The 18,867-nt window shown below is 40.1% G+C and overlaps 1 protein-coding gene across 1 annotated transcript in view; it reads left to right on the top strand.

Annotated features, from left to right (window-relative positions):
- Positions 1-18,867, top strand: part of LOC139406872 (phospholipid phosphatase 4-like) — a 185,431-nt gene that overhangs the window by 110,329 nt on the left and 56,235 nt on the right. The window contains exon 6 of the mRNA XM_071150034.1: positions 1,161-1,251. Coding sequence (XP_071006135.1) covers positions 1,161-1,251 — 91 coding nt within the window. The remainder of the gene's footprint in view (positions 1-1,160; positions 1,252-18,867) is intronic.

Genomic DNA, 18,867 nt, shown 5'->3' on the forward strand with positions numbered 1-18,867 from the left:
ATACAATCCTTGTATCCCATATCCCATTCTATCGTACTGCATATTTCCATTCAGGCCAATGTATTTATCTCCTGTATAGCACATTCATTCTACAGTATCTCTGTTTCTGTCCGTTACAGAACCATCCCCATGCTCTTCTCCAGTGTGTATAAATAAAGTTCCTGTGTGTGTTAATTCTTTGGCTGCTCCCATCTAACTGTGTGTCACAGGTCAGCAAATACGCAGAGTGATAGCGGCTTACTGCTGTCCCCTGATACACATTGAAGAAGGTTAACACCATAACGTCTGTGTAACTTCCTCCCCTGCCTTCTATAAAAAGCAAGGAAAATTATATAAAAAAACTAAAAAGGAACTCTCTCCAAAAAATATTTTTATTGTGATGACAAAATAACATATTTGTATTGACAAAGCAACAATACGCACACTTTGCTTCTCCATCTATCGCATTTGTGCTTCACACAGACAGGGCTGTGCCTATCCTGTATCTAATCCATAGTTATCCTTCATCCCAGAAGTTAAAGTGCCCTACTCAGTCTTACCTCTCATAGACCCGCTATGATCTCCTGGGTGAGGTTATAATTGCCAGAAAGCGATAGTGATTTTGAAACAGATTGCTTAACTGATACAATAAATTTGAATTTAAAGACTTAAATTATCAAATTATCGCTATCTCAAGGGAAATTCGATGTGCTGTGAACATCAATGTGCTGCACATCTTATGAATCAAGTGTTTGCATCCACTGCAGATTTTGAAGGAAAAACAGGATTATTGAATTGGGGCCAAAAGTAATTAACACTTTTTGAAGCAGAAATAATAACCTGGTGTCTGTGAATGCCCAAGTCTCCTATGGAGTGACAGCCACTGAACAGAACACAATGCATAATGCTCCCTTTAGTGCAAGAGATTCCAGAGCACAATAAAGAACCTTATCGGTGGCAGCTCAGTTTGCACTATTTTGACTAAAACTTTTAACGGTAGATGCCACACTGCACACTCCCAGTGGAAGGAAAAGTAATTTTGTGTCAAGCCAGGAAAATCGCTCTAGTGGACCTCTTTGGGAAACGATTAAGAGTTCCTGTAATCGGCAACAATGTCAGTTATACTGTACGTAAGTGTGTTGTTTGTCTTTAGATTGTGTTTCTTCTTGTTTTCGTCACAGGCAATTTCTTTTCTCACTCCTTTGGCTGTGATATTCGTGGTGAAGATCATTCGGCGGACAGATAAGACAGAAATCAAGGAAGCATGTCTAGGTATGTATGTTTTGAACCCTTAAATTGTCTCATCATTTTATTTGAACTGTTATCATTATTTACATCCTGCAGACATGCTGTGAGTATGATTAAATATGTGGTTGTAATGCAGGCCATACCACATCTCACATCCTGTAGGAGGAATAGTAGTTGATAAGGTAACATTTAATGAGGATCCGTATAAGCAACTTTAATAAGGTTAATTACATAATCCTCCTTTCGTTCTTCATAGTCACCATTATCCTGAATCTGTGTTTTATTATGACAATTTTTGGTCACACTATAAACAAACTACAACTTATAAAGGCTTTATATAGCATACATAAAGTCATCAGAAGCATGACATTTAAGATTCACACATCATCTATAAGCGTATGTCATACTATGTATAAATGGTGGATAAAGTGTGACAACAGTGATGTTTTCTAATGCGGACTTGATGTGAAAGAAATACGGTAGGTTTGTGATGGCTGGTCTAATGTGTGGGAATGAAATCAGTGAGTTGATATGTCCATATTAAGTGCATATTATGTATTTTTGCATTACTGAGGCATAGAAATTGTGGGGGGGTGCTAAACAATGGTAATCCTATGGATCATTAAGCTATTTGATTTGGAATTTTAGGAACCCTTTAGATACCACTCAAATAAATATGGGGCGGCAGGTAGCCTAGTGGTTAGAGCGTTGGACTAGTAACTGAAAAGTTGCAAGATCAAATCCCCAAACTGACAAGGTAAAAATCTGTTCTTCAGCCCCTGATCAAGGAAGCTAACCCACTGTTCCTGGGCCGTCATTGTAAATAAGAATTTGTTCTTAACTGACTTGCTGAGTTAAATAAAGGTCAAATTTAAATTTTAAAAATGATTTGATAAAATATAGATTTTTGCTTTTACTATTAAAGCCCATGTAAATACATTGAATAACACATTCATAAATGCATAAAGGACAGTCAAAAAATGAATAAGAAACAAGGTTTTGAAGTTTCTGTCCTAAATCAAGGAGATATGTACAGTATATATATGTATACTCATGTATATGTTTTTACAAATATTTAAACCCTTTTTTTGGGTAGGCCCAAACAACCTTCATGCAGTACTTCCATTTGTTTTTAAAAACGGTACCGGTTACTTTCAGACGAGTCTTGTACCGGTTACTTTCAGACTTGTGAGGGTCGTAGAGCAAAACGGAGAACGTATCAGGTAACACTTTACATCAGGTGCACATTAATTAATACGTAACTAAAGTAATAAATGTACTCATAACACAGTAGTTACATGTAAACGTTTTAGAACACCTACTCATTCAACGGTTTTTCTTTATTTTTACTATTTTCTACATTGTAGAATAATAGTGAAGACATCAAAACTATGAAATAACACATGGAATCATATAGTAACCAAAAAAGTGTTATACAAATCAAAAAATATTTTAGATTTGAGATTCTTCAAATAGCCACCCTTTGCTCTGATGACAGCTTTGCACACTCTTCGCATTCTCTCAACCAGCTTTTCCAACAGTCGTGACGGGGGTCCAACAAATACTGAGCACTTGTTGTCTGCTTTTCCTTAAGTCTGCAGTCCAACTCATCCCAAACCATCTCAATTTGGTTGAGGTTGGGGGATTGTGGAGAGCCGGTCATCTGATGCAGCACTCCATCACTCTCCTTCTTGGTCAAATAGCCCTTACACATGTGAGCGCGCCTTTCGTTAATTTTCCTTTATATTGACAACGCTATTGTCCGGTTGAAATATTATTGATTATTCAAACAAAAAACAACCTGAGGATTGATTATCAACATCATTTGACATGTTTCTATGAACTTTACTGGTACTATTTGGATTTTTCATGTGCCTGTTGAGCCAATGGATTACTGAACAAAATGCGCCAACCAAACTGAGGTTTTTGGACATAAAGAGGGACTTTATCGAAAAAAAAAAAACATTTATTGTGCAACATGGAGTCTTGTGAGTGCAACCATAAGAAGATCAAAGGTAAGTGATTAATTATATTGCTATTTCTGACTTCCGTGACTAATCTACTTGGTTGGAAAATGTTTGTATGGTTTTGTGTGCTGGGCGCTGTCCTCAGATAATCGCATGGTGTGCTTTTGCTGTAAAGCCTTTTTGAAACCTGACACAGCGGCTGGATTAACAAGTTAAGCTTTATTTTGATGTATTACACGTGTGATTTTATGAAAGTTAAATATTTAGAATAATAAAAATGTTGCGCTCTGCAATTTCACCGGATGTTGTCGGTGTCCCGCTAGCAGCACGCTTTTCCCAAACAGGTTTTTACATGGCAAGTCAGTTAAAAACAAATTCTTATTCTCAATGACGGCCAAGGAACAGTGGGTTAACTGCCTTGTTCAGGAGCAGAACAACAGATTTTTTACCTTGTCAGCTCGGGGATTCAATCCTGCAACCTTTCGGTTACTAGTCTAACGCTGTAACCACTAGGCTACCTAAGAGCAAATTATTACTTACAATGACGGCCTACCAGAAGGAAAAAGGCCTCCTGCGGGGACGGGGGGCTGGGATTAAAAATAAAAAAGTGTTTTAAAGGTCAAATGTAGATTGTCCCTCATTTTTCTACTGTATCTGGACCTTGTTTCAGAACTCTACCCATAATGCACTATTTTATGACAGGAGGGTAACTCAAGCAACAAAAGAATAAGGCTAACTTATGCTAGCTCAAAGTTTACCATCTAACGCCACTTTCCCGGCTAGCCTGTGACGGAGTGAACTAGCTGCACCAAACTGATTTTAGTAAATGAACAGGAATATGTGTTAGCATAAACAGTATAGGTATTATATTTACAGTTGAAGTCGGAAGTTTACATACACTCTTAGGTTGGAGTCATTAAAACTATTTTTTTCAACCACTCCACAAATTTCTTGTTAATAACACACTATAGTTTTGGCAAGTCAGTTTGGACATCTACTTTGTGCATGCCACAAGTCATTTTTCCAACAATTGTTTGTATCACAATTCCAGTGATACAAACAATTCCAGTGGTCAGAGGTTTAAATACATAAAGTTGACTGTGTGCCTCTAAACAGCTTGGGAAATTCCAGAAAATGATGTCATGGCTTTAGAAGCTTCTGATAGGCTAATTTACATCATTTGAGTGAATTGGAGGTGTAACTGTGGATGTATTTCAAGGCCTACCTTCAAACTCAGTGCCTCTTTGCTTGACATCATTGGAAAATCAAAAGAAATCAGCCAAGACCTCAGAAAAAAAAATGGTTGAACTCCACAAGTATGGTTCATCCTTGGGAGCAATTTCCAAATGCCTGAAGGTACCACGTTCATCTGTACAAACAATAGTACGCAATTCTAAAGTAAGTATATATTTAGTTTTAGACAGTGTTTTAGCACTAGAATGTGTTATGTGCAGTCATTTGTTAACCGGTATTAAAGTGTGCCTGTTTATTATACTCCGCTCTCCTGCACTTGACTTCGCCTCCCATATACACGCCTTACAGAATCATTCACCTGAAGGATGGAGTCAGCAGGAGCAGACGCCCTCCCAGTTTCAATTGAGGAGCGTTCAGCAGCATGCGACCAAGTTGCAACCTCTGGGCACAGCCATGGATCACATGCTGCAGACAATGGATCGTTGGGAGAGAGGAGGAGGTTTTTCAGCGCCACCACCAGCCCCACTACAACAGGTCCCACTGTCCACCCCTCTTTCACCTGGTCCCAGCGGGATTCGACTTGCGCTCCCGAGGGAGTATGATGGGACGGATGCCAGATGCCAGGGGTTTCTACTACAGCTGGAGCGCTACCTGGCGACCGTCCACCCGGCTCCTTCGGACGTGAGAGTGTGTCCGCCCTCGTCTCCTGCCTCTCAGGCAAACCCTGGAGTGGGCCATTGGACCATTACGCAGAATTCACCCGCCGCTTTCGAGCAGTGTTCGACCACCCGCCTGTGTGAACGTCTCTTACACCTGAGGCAGTGGACGAGGAGCGCGCAGGATTTTGCCCAGGACTTCCGGACCATGGCCGCCAGCGCGGGATGGAACGACAAGGCCCTGATCGATCACTACAGGTGCAGTCTGCCCCGTGTATTGACTATCGAGGGAATCAATAAGATCACTGTGAGGTACAGCTACCCGCTGCCTCTCATCGCCAGTGCGATCGAGTCAATGCACGGGGCACGCTTCTTCACAAAATTGGATCTCAGGAGTGCTTACAACCTGGTGCATATCCGGGAGGGGGACGAGTGGAAGACGGCATTTAGTACCCCCTCAGGGCACTATGAGTACCTCATCATGCCGTATGGGTTGATGAATGCTCCATCAGTCTTCCAGACCTTTGTTGACAAGTTTTTCCGGGACCTGCACGGGCAGGGTGTAGTGGTGTATATCGACGACATTCTGATATACTCCGCTACACGCGCCGAGCATGTGTCCCTGGTGCGCAGGGTGCTTGGTCGACTGTTGGAGCATGACCTGTACGCCAAGGCTGAGAAATGTCTGTTCTTCCAACAGTCTGTCACCTTCTTAGGGTACCGCATTTCCACATCAGGGGTGGAGAGTGACCGCATTTCAACTGTGCTTAATTGGCCGACTCCCACCACGGTAAAGGAAGTGCAGCGGTTCTGGGGATTGCCATCTACTACCATAGGTTTATCCGGGATTTTGGTCAGGTAGCAGCTCCCATTACCTTACTGCTGAAGGGGAGACCGGTGCGGCTGCAGTGGTCGGCTGAGGCGGACAGGGCTTTTGGTCACCTGAGGGCTCTGTTTACCTCAGCTCCCGTGCTGGCTCATCTGGATCCCTTTTTGTCGTTCATAGTGGAGGTGGACGCGTCCGAGGCTGGGATAGGAGCCGTGCTCTCTCAGCGCTCGGGCACGCCACCAAAGCTCCACCCCTGTGCTTTCTTTTTGAAGAAGCTCAGCCCGGCGGAGTGAAACTATGATGTGGGGGACCAGGAGCTGTTGGCTTTTGTCAAGGCTCTGAAGGCGTGGAGGCATTGGCTTGAGGGGGTTAAACACCCTTTTCTCATCTGGACTGACCACCGCAATTTGGAGTACATCCGGGCGGCGAGGAGACTGAACCCTTGCCAGGCAAGGTGGGCTATGTTCTTTACCCGTTTTTTTTTCACTTTATCCTACAGACCAGGTTCCCAGAACGCTAAGGCAGACACACTGTTCCGGATGTATGACACAGAGGAGCGGTCCATGTATCACACTCCCATACTTCCTGCCTCTTGCCTGGTAGTACCGGTGGTGTGGGAGCTGGACGCGGACATCGAGCATGCGTTGCAACATAGTAACTACATAGTAATTGCATGAGTATTCCATGATGTGTTTCACTTTACATTAAGTTGCTTGCTCCTGTGTAGAAACATTGTAGATACGATACTTTTCTTTAACAACCTTGTAATAACTGAAATGTTAATATATCCTGTGAAATATGTAATTGTATTGAAAGTATATTGTAATTACACGTAGGTGCTGTAACAATAGTTATTCTACTTTGAAGTGTATTTTCCCAATGTAATAAAAAGGTTTACCCTACTGTGTTTCACTTTACTTGAAGCTGCTTGCTCATGACTACCTACATTGACATTATAAATTATATTATTTTGAACAACATTTCACTTACAATACCCCTTTGAAGCCAGATTAATAAACACTTAAATCCCTTTTCAAAGGCAGGTACATAGTATTTACAAAGGTTATAGCATTTTGTGTTTCACTTTAAATTAGGTTGCTTGCTCATGGGTTATAGTTACATGCATATCCATTGTAAATATATCGTTCTTACATTTAATTCAGTACATCCTTTAAGAGGTGATGTCCCATCCTTTCAGGATGATGTCATGAGGTAGGGATAAATAAATGTAATTAGTGGAGTTGTAACGATGTACGCTGAAAGTCGGGAAGCAAGTTCCGTGAGTGAATACGTTTTATAAATAAAAGAGCAAAACAAGAACCACAAACAGCGCACCGACATAGAACAGGAACAACAACGACTGGGGTTAGAAGCCAAAGGGAGTGACATAGGTAGTCAAGGAGGTGATGGAGACCAGGTGAATATCATTATGCGCCTAACGATGGTGACAGGTTGTCGCCCTAACGAGCAGCCTGGTGACCTAGAGGACAGAGAGGAAGCGTGACAGGAGTAGGGTGGTGCTAATCTTATTTCATATAATTTTGAAATTAGTGAGTGTAGTGTTAGATGGTAGGGTATTTATTTAGTACATTTTTATTTTACAACCAAAGTACAAGGGAGTTTTACTCCAGTCTAGTAGGTGGCGGTAATGCAACAAATTGGATGCCAACCGCCGTTAAACCTCATAGAAGAAGAAGGTTTGAGTTTGTTGTGATGGACTACTTTCTGAAGGATGATGCTGAATCTCTCTGACTGAAAATTAATCTGTCTGCAGTGAAACTTTTATCCATGTAAACAGGTAAGAATCTAACATTGAACCTGTTTGGTTAACTTTAGCTAGCTATGACAATCAGTTTGTTTTGCTAGTTAAAGCTTGCTGTAAGCTAGCCAGCTGGAGTTCAATGGCTGATGTGCTAACGTTACTCTATGGATTGGGATTTTAGTCAAATGTTTTGCTATCTAGCTATTGTTAACGTTACATGTCTAAACAAAATACCCCAAGTTAAAGCTTGCTGTTAGCTAGCTAATGTTAGCGGAGGTTAGATGGCTGGCTTGCTAGCTAACAGTGAACCTTGTTTTGTTAACTTTAGCTAGCTATGACAATCAGTTTGTATTGCTAGTTAACTGAATTCATTTGTGTTATTTCATAGTTGATATGTCTTCACTATTATTCTACAATGTAGAACATAGTAATAATAAAGAAAAACCCTTGAATGAGTAGGTGTGTCCAAACTTTTGACTGGTACTTGCTTAATTAATTAGATTAATTTTATGGTGTTTATATTCCAGTAAAATCTAAAAACCCTCTGGGTTTCCATAAGGATGGAACGGAAAATATGGCGTTGTACAATGTGACGGTCGGGAGTACAGTACTGGGCAATTTAGCTAATGAATCCCTGTGTCGTGCGGGCACGTGGGAGACCAGGGTTCAAATCCCCAATGGGGAAGAAGAAGTAGGCTGTCCTTGTAAATAAGAATTGGTTCTTAACTGACTTGCCTAGTAAAATAAAGGTTACACTAAGGGCATAATATTTCTACACGCTTATTTTCTAATTCTAGTATAACTAATACCCAAATGGAGACTCAGTGAAAATAAACATCTCATTGATTTATCAAGACCAGACCCCATACTTCTCTCAGAGCAGCCCGAAACGGTGCTAACATTTTTGAAGGCTATTTCTTAAAATAATATTGATTCTAACTTCAATATGCTCTTTAAATAAATAAGACCTACACCACTTTTAACAGCACATTTCTCAACACTAGTGAGACTCATGTCGCCTACGGTAGGCCTACAGCATATCGAAAAATATGCATATGCTACAGAATATCGCTGAAGCTGGAGACTTATATTTCCCCCACTAACTTTAAACATCAGCTATCCAAGCAGCGAACCAATCGCTGCAGCTGTACATAGCCCATCCAATCTACCGACCTCATCCCCATGTTGTTTTTATTTGCTTTTCTGCTCTTTTGCACACCAGTATTTCTACTTGCACCTCATCATCTGCACATCTATCACTCCAGTGTTAATTTGCTAAATTGTAATTACTTGCTACTATGGCCTATTTATTGCCTTACCTCCTCACGCCATTTGCACACACTGTATATAGACTTTTTTTTTTCTATTGTGATTTTGACTGTACGCTTGTTTATTCCACGTGTAACTCTGTGTTGTTGTTTGTGTCGCACTGCTTTGCTTTATCTTGGACAGGTCGCAGTTGTAAATGAGAACTTGTTTTCAACTAGCCTGCCAGGTTAAATAAAGGTGAAATAAAATAAATAAATGAAAATCGAAAAATATGACATGACTCTCCGCCAATAATTACATGAAGAGGATTGGAGGATATTTCTGTAATTCAGTGATATTTATTCCCAAAGTAATTCATTATGGATAACTAAATAAACATTGGCATTTTGAAAAAGTATTTTTACCATTATTTTATTCATGAAGCATGCTATTATTAGTTACATTGTTTTAGTCTGAACATGTAGACTGGCACTAAAAACAGAATAGCGGGAACGTTTCCCTAGTCAGTGCCATTATTAGTGCAATGACCCTTAAAGTGCTGTCAGTGTGTCCGGGTGGGGTCCACTCCCCCTCCCACCTCCTCTCTTCCCCACGGACTAGGTCGGTCTTCCGTGTGCGGCTCTGCGGCCCATCCCGTGTCCCCTTCCCTCATACCTTGAACCTCACGCGCTTTCAGTAGATACAGCTGGAGAACTGCAAGGCAATCCCAGGGTGCGCCACTCGGGAGCCATGAAAAATATGACCAATATATATTGTTCTGCTAATAACAGGGTTAATAATATATCTGTGAGAATATCCAATGGGGATTTATAATTTATAATAATACATTATTATTAATAATAATCGCTCTGTTTAAAAAAAATAAAAAATGAATGTTTAAAAATTATTTTGTTTTCAAATAACGTAAAGTGAGCAAGAAAAAGGCCATTCTTGAACATGGGGTAAATCATTCTTATTAATTTGTTAATAAAGTCAGTTTGTTAAAATTATTTTGTTCTGTTTTTAAAGGGAGAGAAACCAAAAGCCTATCGGCGCCTCATGGGTCTCCCAGTCACGGCCAGCACGTGTATTGAACCAGCATCTGTAGCAACGCAGTTTGCAATGCGATACAGCGTCTTAGACGGTGATGTGGAATTCATAAGAATCCCATAAGTGCTAAAAATAACCCACGTTAATACATGAAATCAATAAATTGCTAATAACAGATTACATTCATATTCTAGCTCTGAAACTCACTTAGATAATACTTTTGATACAGCAGTAGCAATACAATGTTATAACATTTACAGAAAAATTTTAATGCCAATGGTGGTGCTGTTTATATTAAGAGCCACATTCCTGTAAAGATAAGAGAGGATCTCATGTTATAAACTGTTGAAGTAATATGGCTACAGGTTCATCTAAAGCTCATTCTGGTGGGAAGCTGCAATAGACCACCAAGTGCTAACAGTGTTTATCTGGATAAAATGCTTGATAATGTGTGTGATAAACAAAGAGGTATATTTTCTGGGTGATTAACCTGTCTAGGAAAGACATTCCGCTAACAGAACCCCCCCCCCCCCCCCCCAACATTCCGCTGAAAAGGCAGCGCTGGAAATTCAAAAATACGTTTTTTAAATATTTAACTTTCACACATTAACAAGTCCAATACAGCAAATGAAAGATGAACATCTTGTTAATCTACCCATCGTGTCTATATTTTACAGCGAAAACACAACATACAGTGCCTTGCGAAAGTATTCGGCCCCCTTGAACTTTGCGACCTTTTGCCACATTTCAGGCTTCAAACATAAAGATATAAAACTGTATTTTTTTGAGAAGAATCAACGACAAGTGGGACACAATCATGAAGTGGAACGAGATTTATTGGATATTTCAAACTTTTTTAACAAATCAAAAACTGAAAAATTGGGCGTGCAAAATTATTCAGCCCCTTTACTTTCAGTGCAGCAAACTCTCTCCAGAAGTTCAGTGAGGATCTCTGAATGATCCAATGTTGACCTAAATGACTAATGATGATAAATACAATCCACCTGTGTGTAATCAAGTCTCCGTATAAATGCACCTGCACTGTGATAGTCTCAGAGGTCCGTTAAAAGTGCAGAGAGCATCATGAAGAACAAGGAACACACCAGGCAGGTCCGAGATACTGTTGTGAAGAAGTTTACAGCGCAAGGCACTGTACATGTTAGATTACCATCAAATCCAAAAAAACACACAGCCATTGTTCCCAGCCAAAGATAGTGACAAAAGCAGAATTAGAGATAAAATGAATCACTAACCTTTGATAATCTTCATCAGATGACACTCATAGGACATCATGTTACACAATACATTTATGTTTTGTTCGATAATATGCATATTTATATCCACAAATCTCGGTTTACATTGACGCCATGTTCAGAAATGCCTCCAAAATATCCGGAGTAACAGATAACAGAAATACTCATCATAAACTTTGACAAAAGATACATGTTTTACATATAATTAAAGATACACGGGTTCTTAATGCAACCGCTGTGTCAGATTTTTTTTAAACGTTACGAAAAAAGCATACCTTGCAATAATCTAAAACAGCGCTAAGACGTAACAATATTTCTCCCCCATGTTGGAGTCAACAGAAATACGAAATTACGTCATAAATATTCCATTACCTTTGATGATCTTTCATCAGAATGCAGTGCAGGGAGTCCTAGTTCCACAATAAATCATTGTTTTGTTCCATAATGTCCATTACTAGTGTCCAATTAGCTGCTTTTGCTAGCATGGTTAGTTCAATCAGCCTGTTGCCAACCCTTGGAAAAATGTGAAAAAAAAAAAAACTGTTTGACCAGATACAATAAAATGATTGACAACATACTTTCAGCACACATTTAACTTTTTTAAGGCTCGGGAGCAGTATTCGGAAGTTTGGATGACTGAGGTGCCCAAAGTAAACTGCCTGTTAATCAGGATATGCATATGCATGATAGTATTGATTAACAAACACTCTAAAGTTTATAAAACTATTAAAATAATGTCTGTGAGTTTAACAGAACTGATTTGGCAGGCGAAACCAAGAGGACAATCCATCAGGATTTTTTTGTTGTTGTCATTGGACTTTTCAATGATTTTCTATGGGAAAGTCTAATAATTAGGACCCTGATTGCAGTTCCTATGGCTTCCACTAGATGTCAACAGTCTTTAGAAATTGTTTCATGCTTGTTTTTTGAAAAATGAAGAAGTATTCGTATTCATTCGAAGTATCCCTCAGAAGGACTCTAGTCTTTTGGCGCGGGTGAATGAGTGCGCGCTCGTCATTCTTTTTCTCCGGTAATTGAACACAGTATATTCCGTCTTAAATTTGATCAATTATTTACCTATTAGGGTACCTGAGGTTGGATTAGAAACGTTGTTTGAATTGTTTGGACGAAGTTTACAGGTAACTTTTTAGATTCCTTTGTAGTCATGTTGGGCGAGTTGGAACAGGTGGATTTCTGAATCAAACGCGCCAAATAAACAGACATTTTTGGGATTTAAAGAAGGACTTTATCGAACAAAACGACCATTCATTGTGTAACTGGGACCCTTTGCTTTGCAAAAAGAAGATCTCCAAAGGTAAGTGATTTATTTTATCTCTATTTTTGAGTTTTGTGACACCTGTGCAGGTTAGGAATTCATGTTAATGCAGGAAGTGGGTGAGGCGCTGTCCTCAGACGATCAAATGCTATGCTTTTGCCGTAAAGCCTATTGTAAATCAGACAAAGCGGTTCGATTACCAAGATTCTAAGCTAAAGAATGGTGTAATACACTTGTATTTTTCTGAATGTTTAATATTACTACTTTAAGTAATCCATCTTCATGGAGCTTCATGACCATTTCCTCCATGACAAAAACTAAAAAAGTTCCGTTACAGGTCGTAGAAACAAGTCAAAACATGTCTGCAACCAATCTTGAGGATGTTTTTAACATATATCATCAATAAGGTTCCAACCGGAGAATTTCATTGTCTGAATAAAAGCATTGGAACGGGAGCTAAATCTCTCGGGAGCGCGCATCATGAGACTGAGGCGCTCTGCCAGATCAGGGATTTAAATAGGCACTGTTTTGGAATTCGACTTCCCACTTCCTGTTGGGATTTCTTCTCAGGTTTTTGCCTGCCATATGAGTTGTGTTATACTCACAGACATCATTCAAACAGTTTTAGAAACATCAGAGTGTTTTCTATCCAATACTAGTAATAACATGCATATATTAGCAACTGGGAATGAGGAGCAGGCCATTTACTCTGGGCACCTTTCATCCAAGCTACTCAATACCGCCCCTGCAGCCATAGAAGTTAACCAATAACAACATATTTATTTTTTCACAAGAGGTTCTCGGCATTGCAACCTGGCCTTCACCTATCGCCTTGGATTTGAGACAGTGTCACAGTGCATTATGGAGACCTGTGAGGCCATAGAGAGGAGGATGCTGGCAACCTATCTGCCACGACCCACTGAAGAAATCTTGAGACAAACTGCTCGTTTGACAGAAAACATATTCTGATCACCATACTACCAAACTTTTTAATAAAGGAACCTTCTCCGTGCTGCTACTCACCCTTGTGGATGCCAAATATTGCTTCACAGTTATTCAAATGGTGGATTTTGGAAGAAAACAGCAATGGTGGGGTCTATGCCAACTCCCCACTTGGAAGGGGAATGGTGGCAAAAACCTTACAGGTTCCCCAAGACGCCTTTCTGCCTGGGGGTGAAGAGTTGGGAAATATACCATACACAATGGTGGTGACGCTGTCTTCCCACTAAAGCCCTACCTGATGAGGCCATATGCCGGGCACAACATCAGTTACGAGAAAGAAATCTTCAACTATCATCTCTGTCAAGCTAGAATGACAGAGGTGAAGGCATTCTGGATCCTTGCAGCCAGATGCAGGATCCTCTACATGAAGAGCAACCTACTGCCAAGCAAGTAATACCCTAATGGTTTTAACGTGCATCCTTTATAACTTCCTCATAAAGCCTTGTGATGTGGAGATGTGGCAACAGCAGAGTGGGACTGGGAAGAGGCAAGGTATGAGAGGTATAGCCATTATGGACAACAGAGCAGGTCAGGAGGCAGGTTCTCTAAGGGAAAAGTTTACCAAGTATTTCACCTCTGTGGCAGGCAGAATTGACTTCCATGACAGAATAGTTGTAGCTAGGCCAGTGTTTCTCAAACTCAGTCCTCTGGACCCCAAAGTGTGCACATTTTGGGTTCTGCCTTAGCACTACACAGTTGATTCCAATAATCAACTAATCTTTAAGCTTTGATTTAATTGATTATTTGAATCAGCTGTATAGTGCAAGGGAAAAAACGAAAACTTGCACCCTTTGGGGTCCCAAGAACCGAGTTTGGGAAATGCTGAGCTAGGTCTACTTAGAGGCACTGTGTGATTGTGTGTGTGTGTGGTTAAAAAAGCTTTCTACCTGATTGTTAATTAAAATGTGACAGTATGTTCACCTTCGACAACATTTTCATTTGTTTTGTGTATTCAGTCTACACTTTACCACCATTCCCCCATTATTTCACCAATTAACAAAAAATACTAGTAATTTGCCCCCGAAACCATCTCTCACATAACTCTTGGCTACGGAGGATTTCTGTATCAAAAAGAATATAGAAGATGACATTCAAATTAAGCTAGCCAGCTAGCTAGCTAGTTTTATACTGGGGGATAAACATTGGGTTGTTATACTTTACCTGAAATGCGCATGGTCTTTGCAATCTCTCCTTAGATTCATAGAATTTGAAATCTGGGTCAAATAAAAGCGTGTACTTCTCTACCTCCAAGATAAATCTCTCCTCATCAATCATTCAAGCACCCACGTTGGCTTTTGTTTACAGGAAGTACAGGAAGTATGACCATTATGGAGAACCAATGAGGTGATGGGGACTTGCAGAAAGCTGCAGCGTGTCAAGCGAATGTGAACGTGCATATTTATTTTGCCAACCAACGCGGCCGGTTTGGTCCACATGTAAGTGATGTCAGTCCAACGTCATTCCAACACTGACGAAAGCTGGGAAATATGATAATGAGCGTGTGTTTTGAGTGTTTTAAACAATCTCACTCAAATCTGGTTATTAACACCCACACTGGGGATATTTTACACCATTGCATGTTAATTTAACTCTTAACCTATTGTAAATCTACCTTCTGAATCAAGACTGCAACTCTAAAAATGTTATACTTAAAAATCAACAGTAGGCTGTGTAGCCAAATGCCAAGGCTCATCATTAGCTAGGTCGTGGCCTCTTGGGCTAATCTGTAGGTGTAAGGGATTTCCTCCTCTTCGGAGGCGAAAAGGATCGGAGGACCAATATGCGGCGTGGTAAGTGTCCATAGTTCTTTTAATACGAAATAGTACACATGAACAACTGAATACAAAAAACAATAAACGTGGAATGAACGAAACCCAAAACAGTACCGTGTGGTGAAAAACACAGACACGGAAATAAACACCCACAAACACACAGTGAAACCCAGGCTACCTAAGTATGATTCTCAATCAGAGACAACTAATGACACCTGCCTCTGATTGAGAACCATACTAAGCCGAAACATAGAAATCCATAAATCATAGAAAAACAAACAGACTGCCCACCCCAACTCACGCCCTGACCATACTAAATAATGACAAAACAAAGGAAATAAAGGTCAGAACGTGACAGTAGGCCATGCAGTGTTAGTGTTTAACAAGAAGTTTCTTTCCTTTGCTGTATTGGACTTGTTCATGTGTGAAAGTTACATATTTCAACAAAAAAAAAAATGAATTTCGCGTGCTGCCTTTTCAGCGGAATGTTGTGTAGGGGTTCCGCTAGCAAACGCCTGCGCTAGAAAGGTTAATACTTAGATGTTGACTTACATCATTTACAAGCAATATAGAAAGCATACATGTTTAAATATTTGTGATCTGCTGGATCACATGTATCAATAAATGCGCAATTCGTTTTTTTAAATAAAATTAGATTTTTTTTTACAAAAAACTATTAGCGCAATTATAATCATGACATGGGTGGAATAAATCATGTTTATCTTGAACAAAAAGGTTTTCATCACTATTGATGTTTATTGTTTTGAATTGAACAAATTGGACGGACACATTTTACACACAGTATTTTATTGAAATGATTAATGATCCCAATTGAACACAAATTAAGGCCGGTCTACACACCACATGAGGGTTAGTTTTACTGTGTGTTGCAAATGTATTTTTGCACTTGATGTATATGTACTGTGTCTTCCTGTCCTTGGATCCACACACATCGCAACGCTTCTTCTTGTTGCTACCGGCTGCAATCTAGAATGATGAAAACACTTAGTTCAGGAATTTTACTAACATCTCACTCACTCATTCACATATATAGTTACAACAGGCCAAGGTAGGAGAGTAAGACACACACACACTCAACAACATCACTCACACAAACTTCCGGTATTGGAGTTGTTGGTTCTGTGGGTCGGGCGGATGGGGCACCAGCTTTCTCCTCCTGAATCCTCCTCACGATGGCTGCTGAAGCTGGGATCCTTGGGATATGTTGGCTTCTCTGGATTTGAGGTATTACCAATGCCTTGCCCAGCTCCTCGAGAAAGAGCCATCTCCTCTTGAGCTTCTGTTTCAATCTGGGTTCAACGCCATCCAGATGACAAACCCGAGGTACGCCGAGATGTCCAAGATGTTAAAGAAATTCACAAGCGGCCACCGTGTGTTCTTCTTTTGCAGCTGTAGCCAGTCATCAGCGTGTCTAAATTGTCCATCCCTCCTTTTGTGACATTGTAATCTATTATGATTTCAGTTTCTTGTTGTTCCTGGCCACAGATTCTCCCATCCCTATGCAGCGTACTCATTAACACCACATTTTTGCCTGTCCCGTATATACTTACAAGTCCACCCACTTGTTCCACACTGACCTGATATCAGCTAGATTGTCTCTCTGCTGCCGAGCTGGTCTGGTATCTCGGTTATCGAAACGGATAATCCTTGAAATAATGGGATAGTATTCCAGAGACATTGTTGCATGAAAAAAAAAGTTCTGACTGTTTGTGCGTCCCACAGGGATTCTGTGGATTCCCCAGTGGATCTGAAAACACCAGCATGGATAAGAACCCAAAAGTATGCATGTAAATAAGTTTGGTCCATCTCTCTCCAAAAACACTCCTTCCCTTCAAATTAGTGCATTCCAGAATGATTTTCTGGATGGTGTCCGGGATGAACAGTTCAGAAGAAGACTTTATGTCCTGCAGATGAGTAACCACCATCTGCGTCGGCCCTGGTTGCATCCTTATCACATTGGCAGCCATGCGGCTGGTTCATTCCTTGGGCAAGTAATTCATTTTCACAATTTTTTGATATCCATATTTCTCCTCCTGCAGGCTGCTGATGAGCTGGTTGATGAAGGGCTGGTCCTGGGGCTGGCTGCTGACGGGTTGGTCCTGGGGCTGGCTGAATGTCAATCTCATCCTCTTTTTCCAACTCACTGTCAGATTTTGACCTGACAGAGACATGATCCTCATATTCAGAAAATTCTTCATCTTCCAAAGTAGAAGACACTCCTTCCACGATAGCTTCTGTCTCTGCAAATACTATTTATAAGGCCCTCTGAGCAGAGATTATTTTTGCCACACTGATTGATTGTGGTAAGGAGCCACAGATGCAAAGCTATTTACTGCTTTTAGTGTCCCTCCCCCAATTTCACCTGGCTGAGCTAGAGTGTGGAAAAATACACATTTTTCTTTACAATGTATCGAAATAATGTATTGTAATAACATTGTGCAGGTTCCCGCAAGACATTGTGTAAAGATAGCAAGAAAAGCAGGAGACAGGCAGGGAGACAGACAGGTTCTTGATGCTATGTTGAAACAGCAGGCCCAGGGAGGCACACAGCAAACTTTTTTGTTTAATTTTACTTGTTTTCACCAACACACACACACACTTTTCCACACTTTATTACCCTCGGTAAGATAAATGTGTAGGCGGGTCCACAGTGTGCACTCAATCACAATGTTTGATTTTACATGTTCTAGAAAATGTAATCATTATCATAAATAAATGTAACAAATTGGCATTATTATTACTACCGGTTCTAGTATTACGGTGTACTGCAGTTCTGCATGTGGTTTGTCCAAGTGGTGTTGCGTACCCCAGCATAAGCTGTTGCTTGACTACTGTGGGTAGGTACAATCAATGTCAAGCACTGTACTGTCTCTGTTTCAAAACTTTCAAATGTATTAAAAAGTGGAAAACTAGAATGTAATTTGAGTGTTACGTAGGCTATATCACTGTCGATTGTGATAGTTTTAATGTCAATGTCCGTACGTCAATACGTAAATGTGGAAATAAATCATATTTTGCTATAAAGGGTCAGCAATTACATATAACAATGCATAGATTTCTGTGTATATGATTATGGTTATGGTTGAACTTGATTAATTTCTGATCTCTGCCATTACATACAATGAAAGAAGAAAAGGTGCAAAATAAAAAACTGAGCAATGTCATACAATTCACTATGAGACATTATTGCAAAAAAATTAATAAATAAATAAATTTCATCCCATGGGTTAGTGATTTTTTATATTTATTTTAGAATGGCAGGAAGTTCGATTTCAAATGTTGAAATTTTTCTGGAGGGAGCCTCTGGCAGATTGGGTCCCCCCCAATGTTGACTCCATGGCTATGGCCTTGTTCCCAGTACCTTTCTGATGCATTTGCTTCTTATACCTCGAGGTGTACTAACATAGAGAAAATAATAGCTTGATAATCCATGGAATTACTATCTTAAAACATTTTATGTGTAGTAGATATCATCAAGAAAATGTTTTAATATATGTCTTGCTCTGATGCCAGGCATTATTAGCATTTGTGGCTATCAATGACAGCTAATGCAGAGGGTTAAGAGAGCTAACAACATAGAATGTTAAGATAATATACTTTGGAGGTTGGT

The sequence above is a fragment of the Oncorhynchus clarkii genome, chromosome 1, assembly GCF_045791955.1.
Source record: "Oncorhynchus clarkii lewisi isolate Uvic-CL-2024 chromosome 1, UVic_Ocla_1.0, whole genome shotgun sequence".
NCBI classification, from domain to species: Eukaryota; Metazoa; Chordata; class Actinopteri; order Salmoniformes; family Salmonidae; genus Oncorhynchus; species Oncorhynchus clarkii.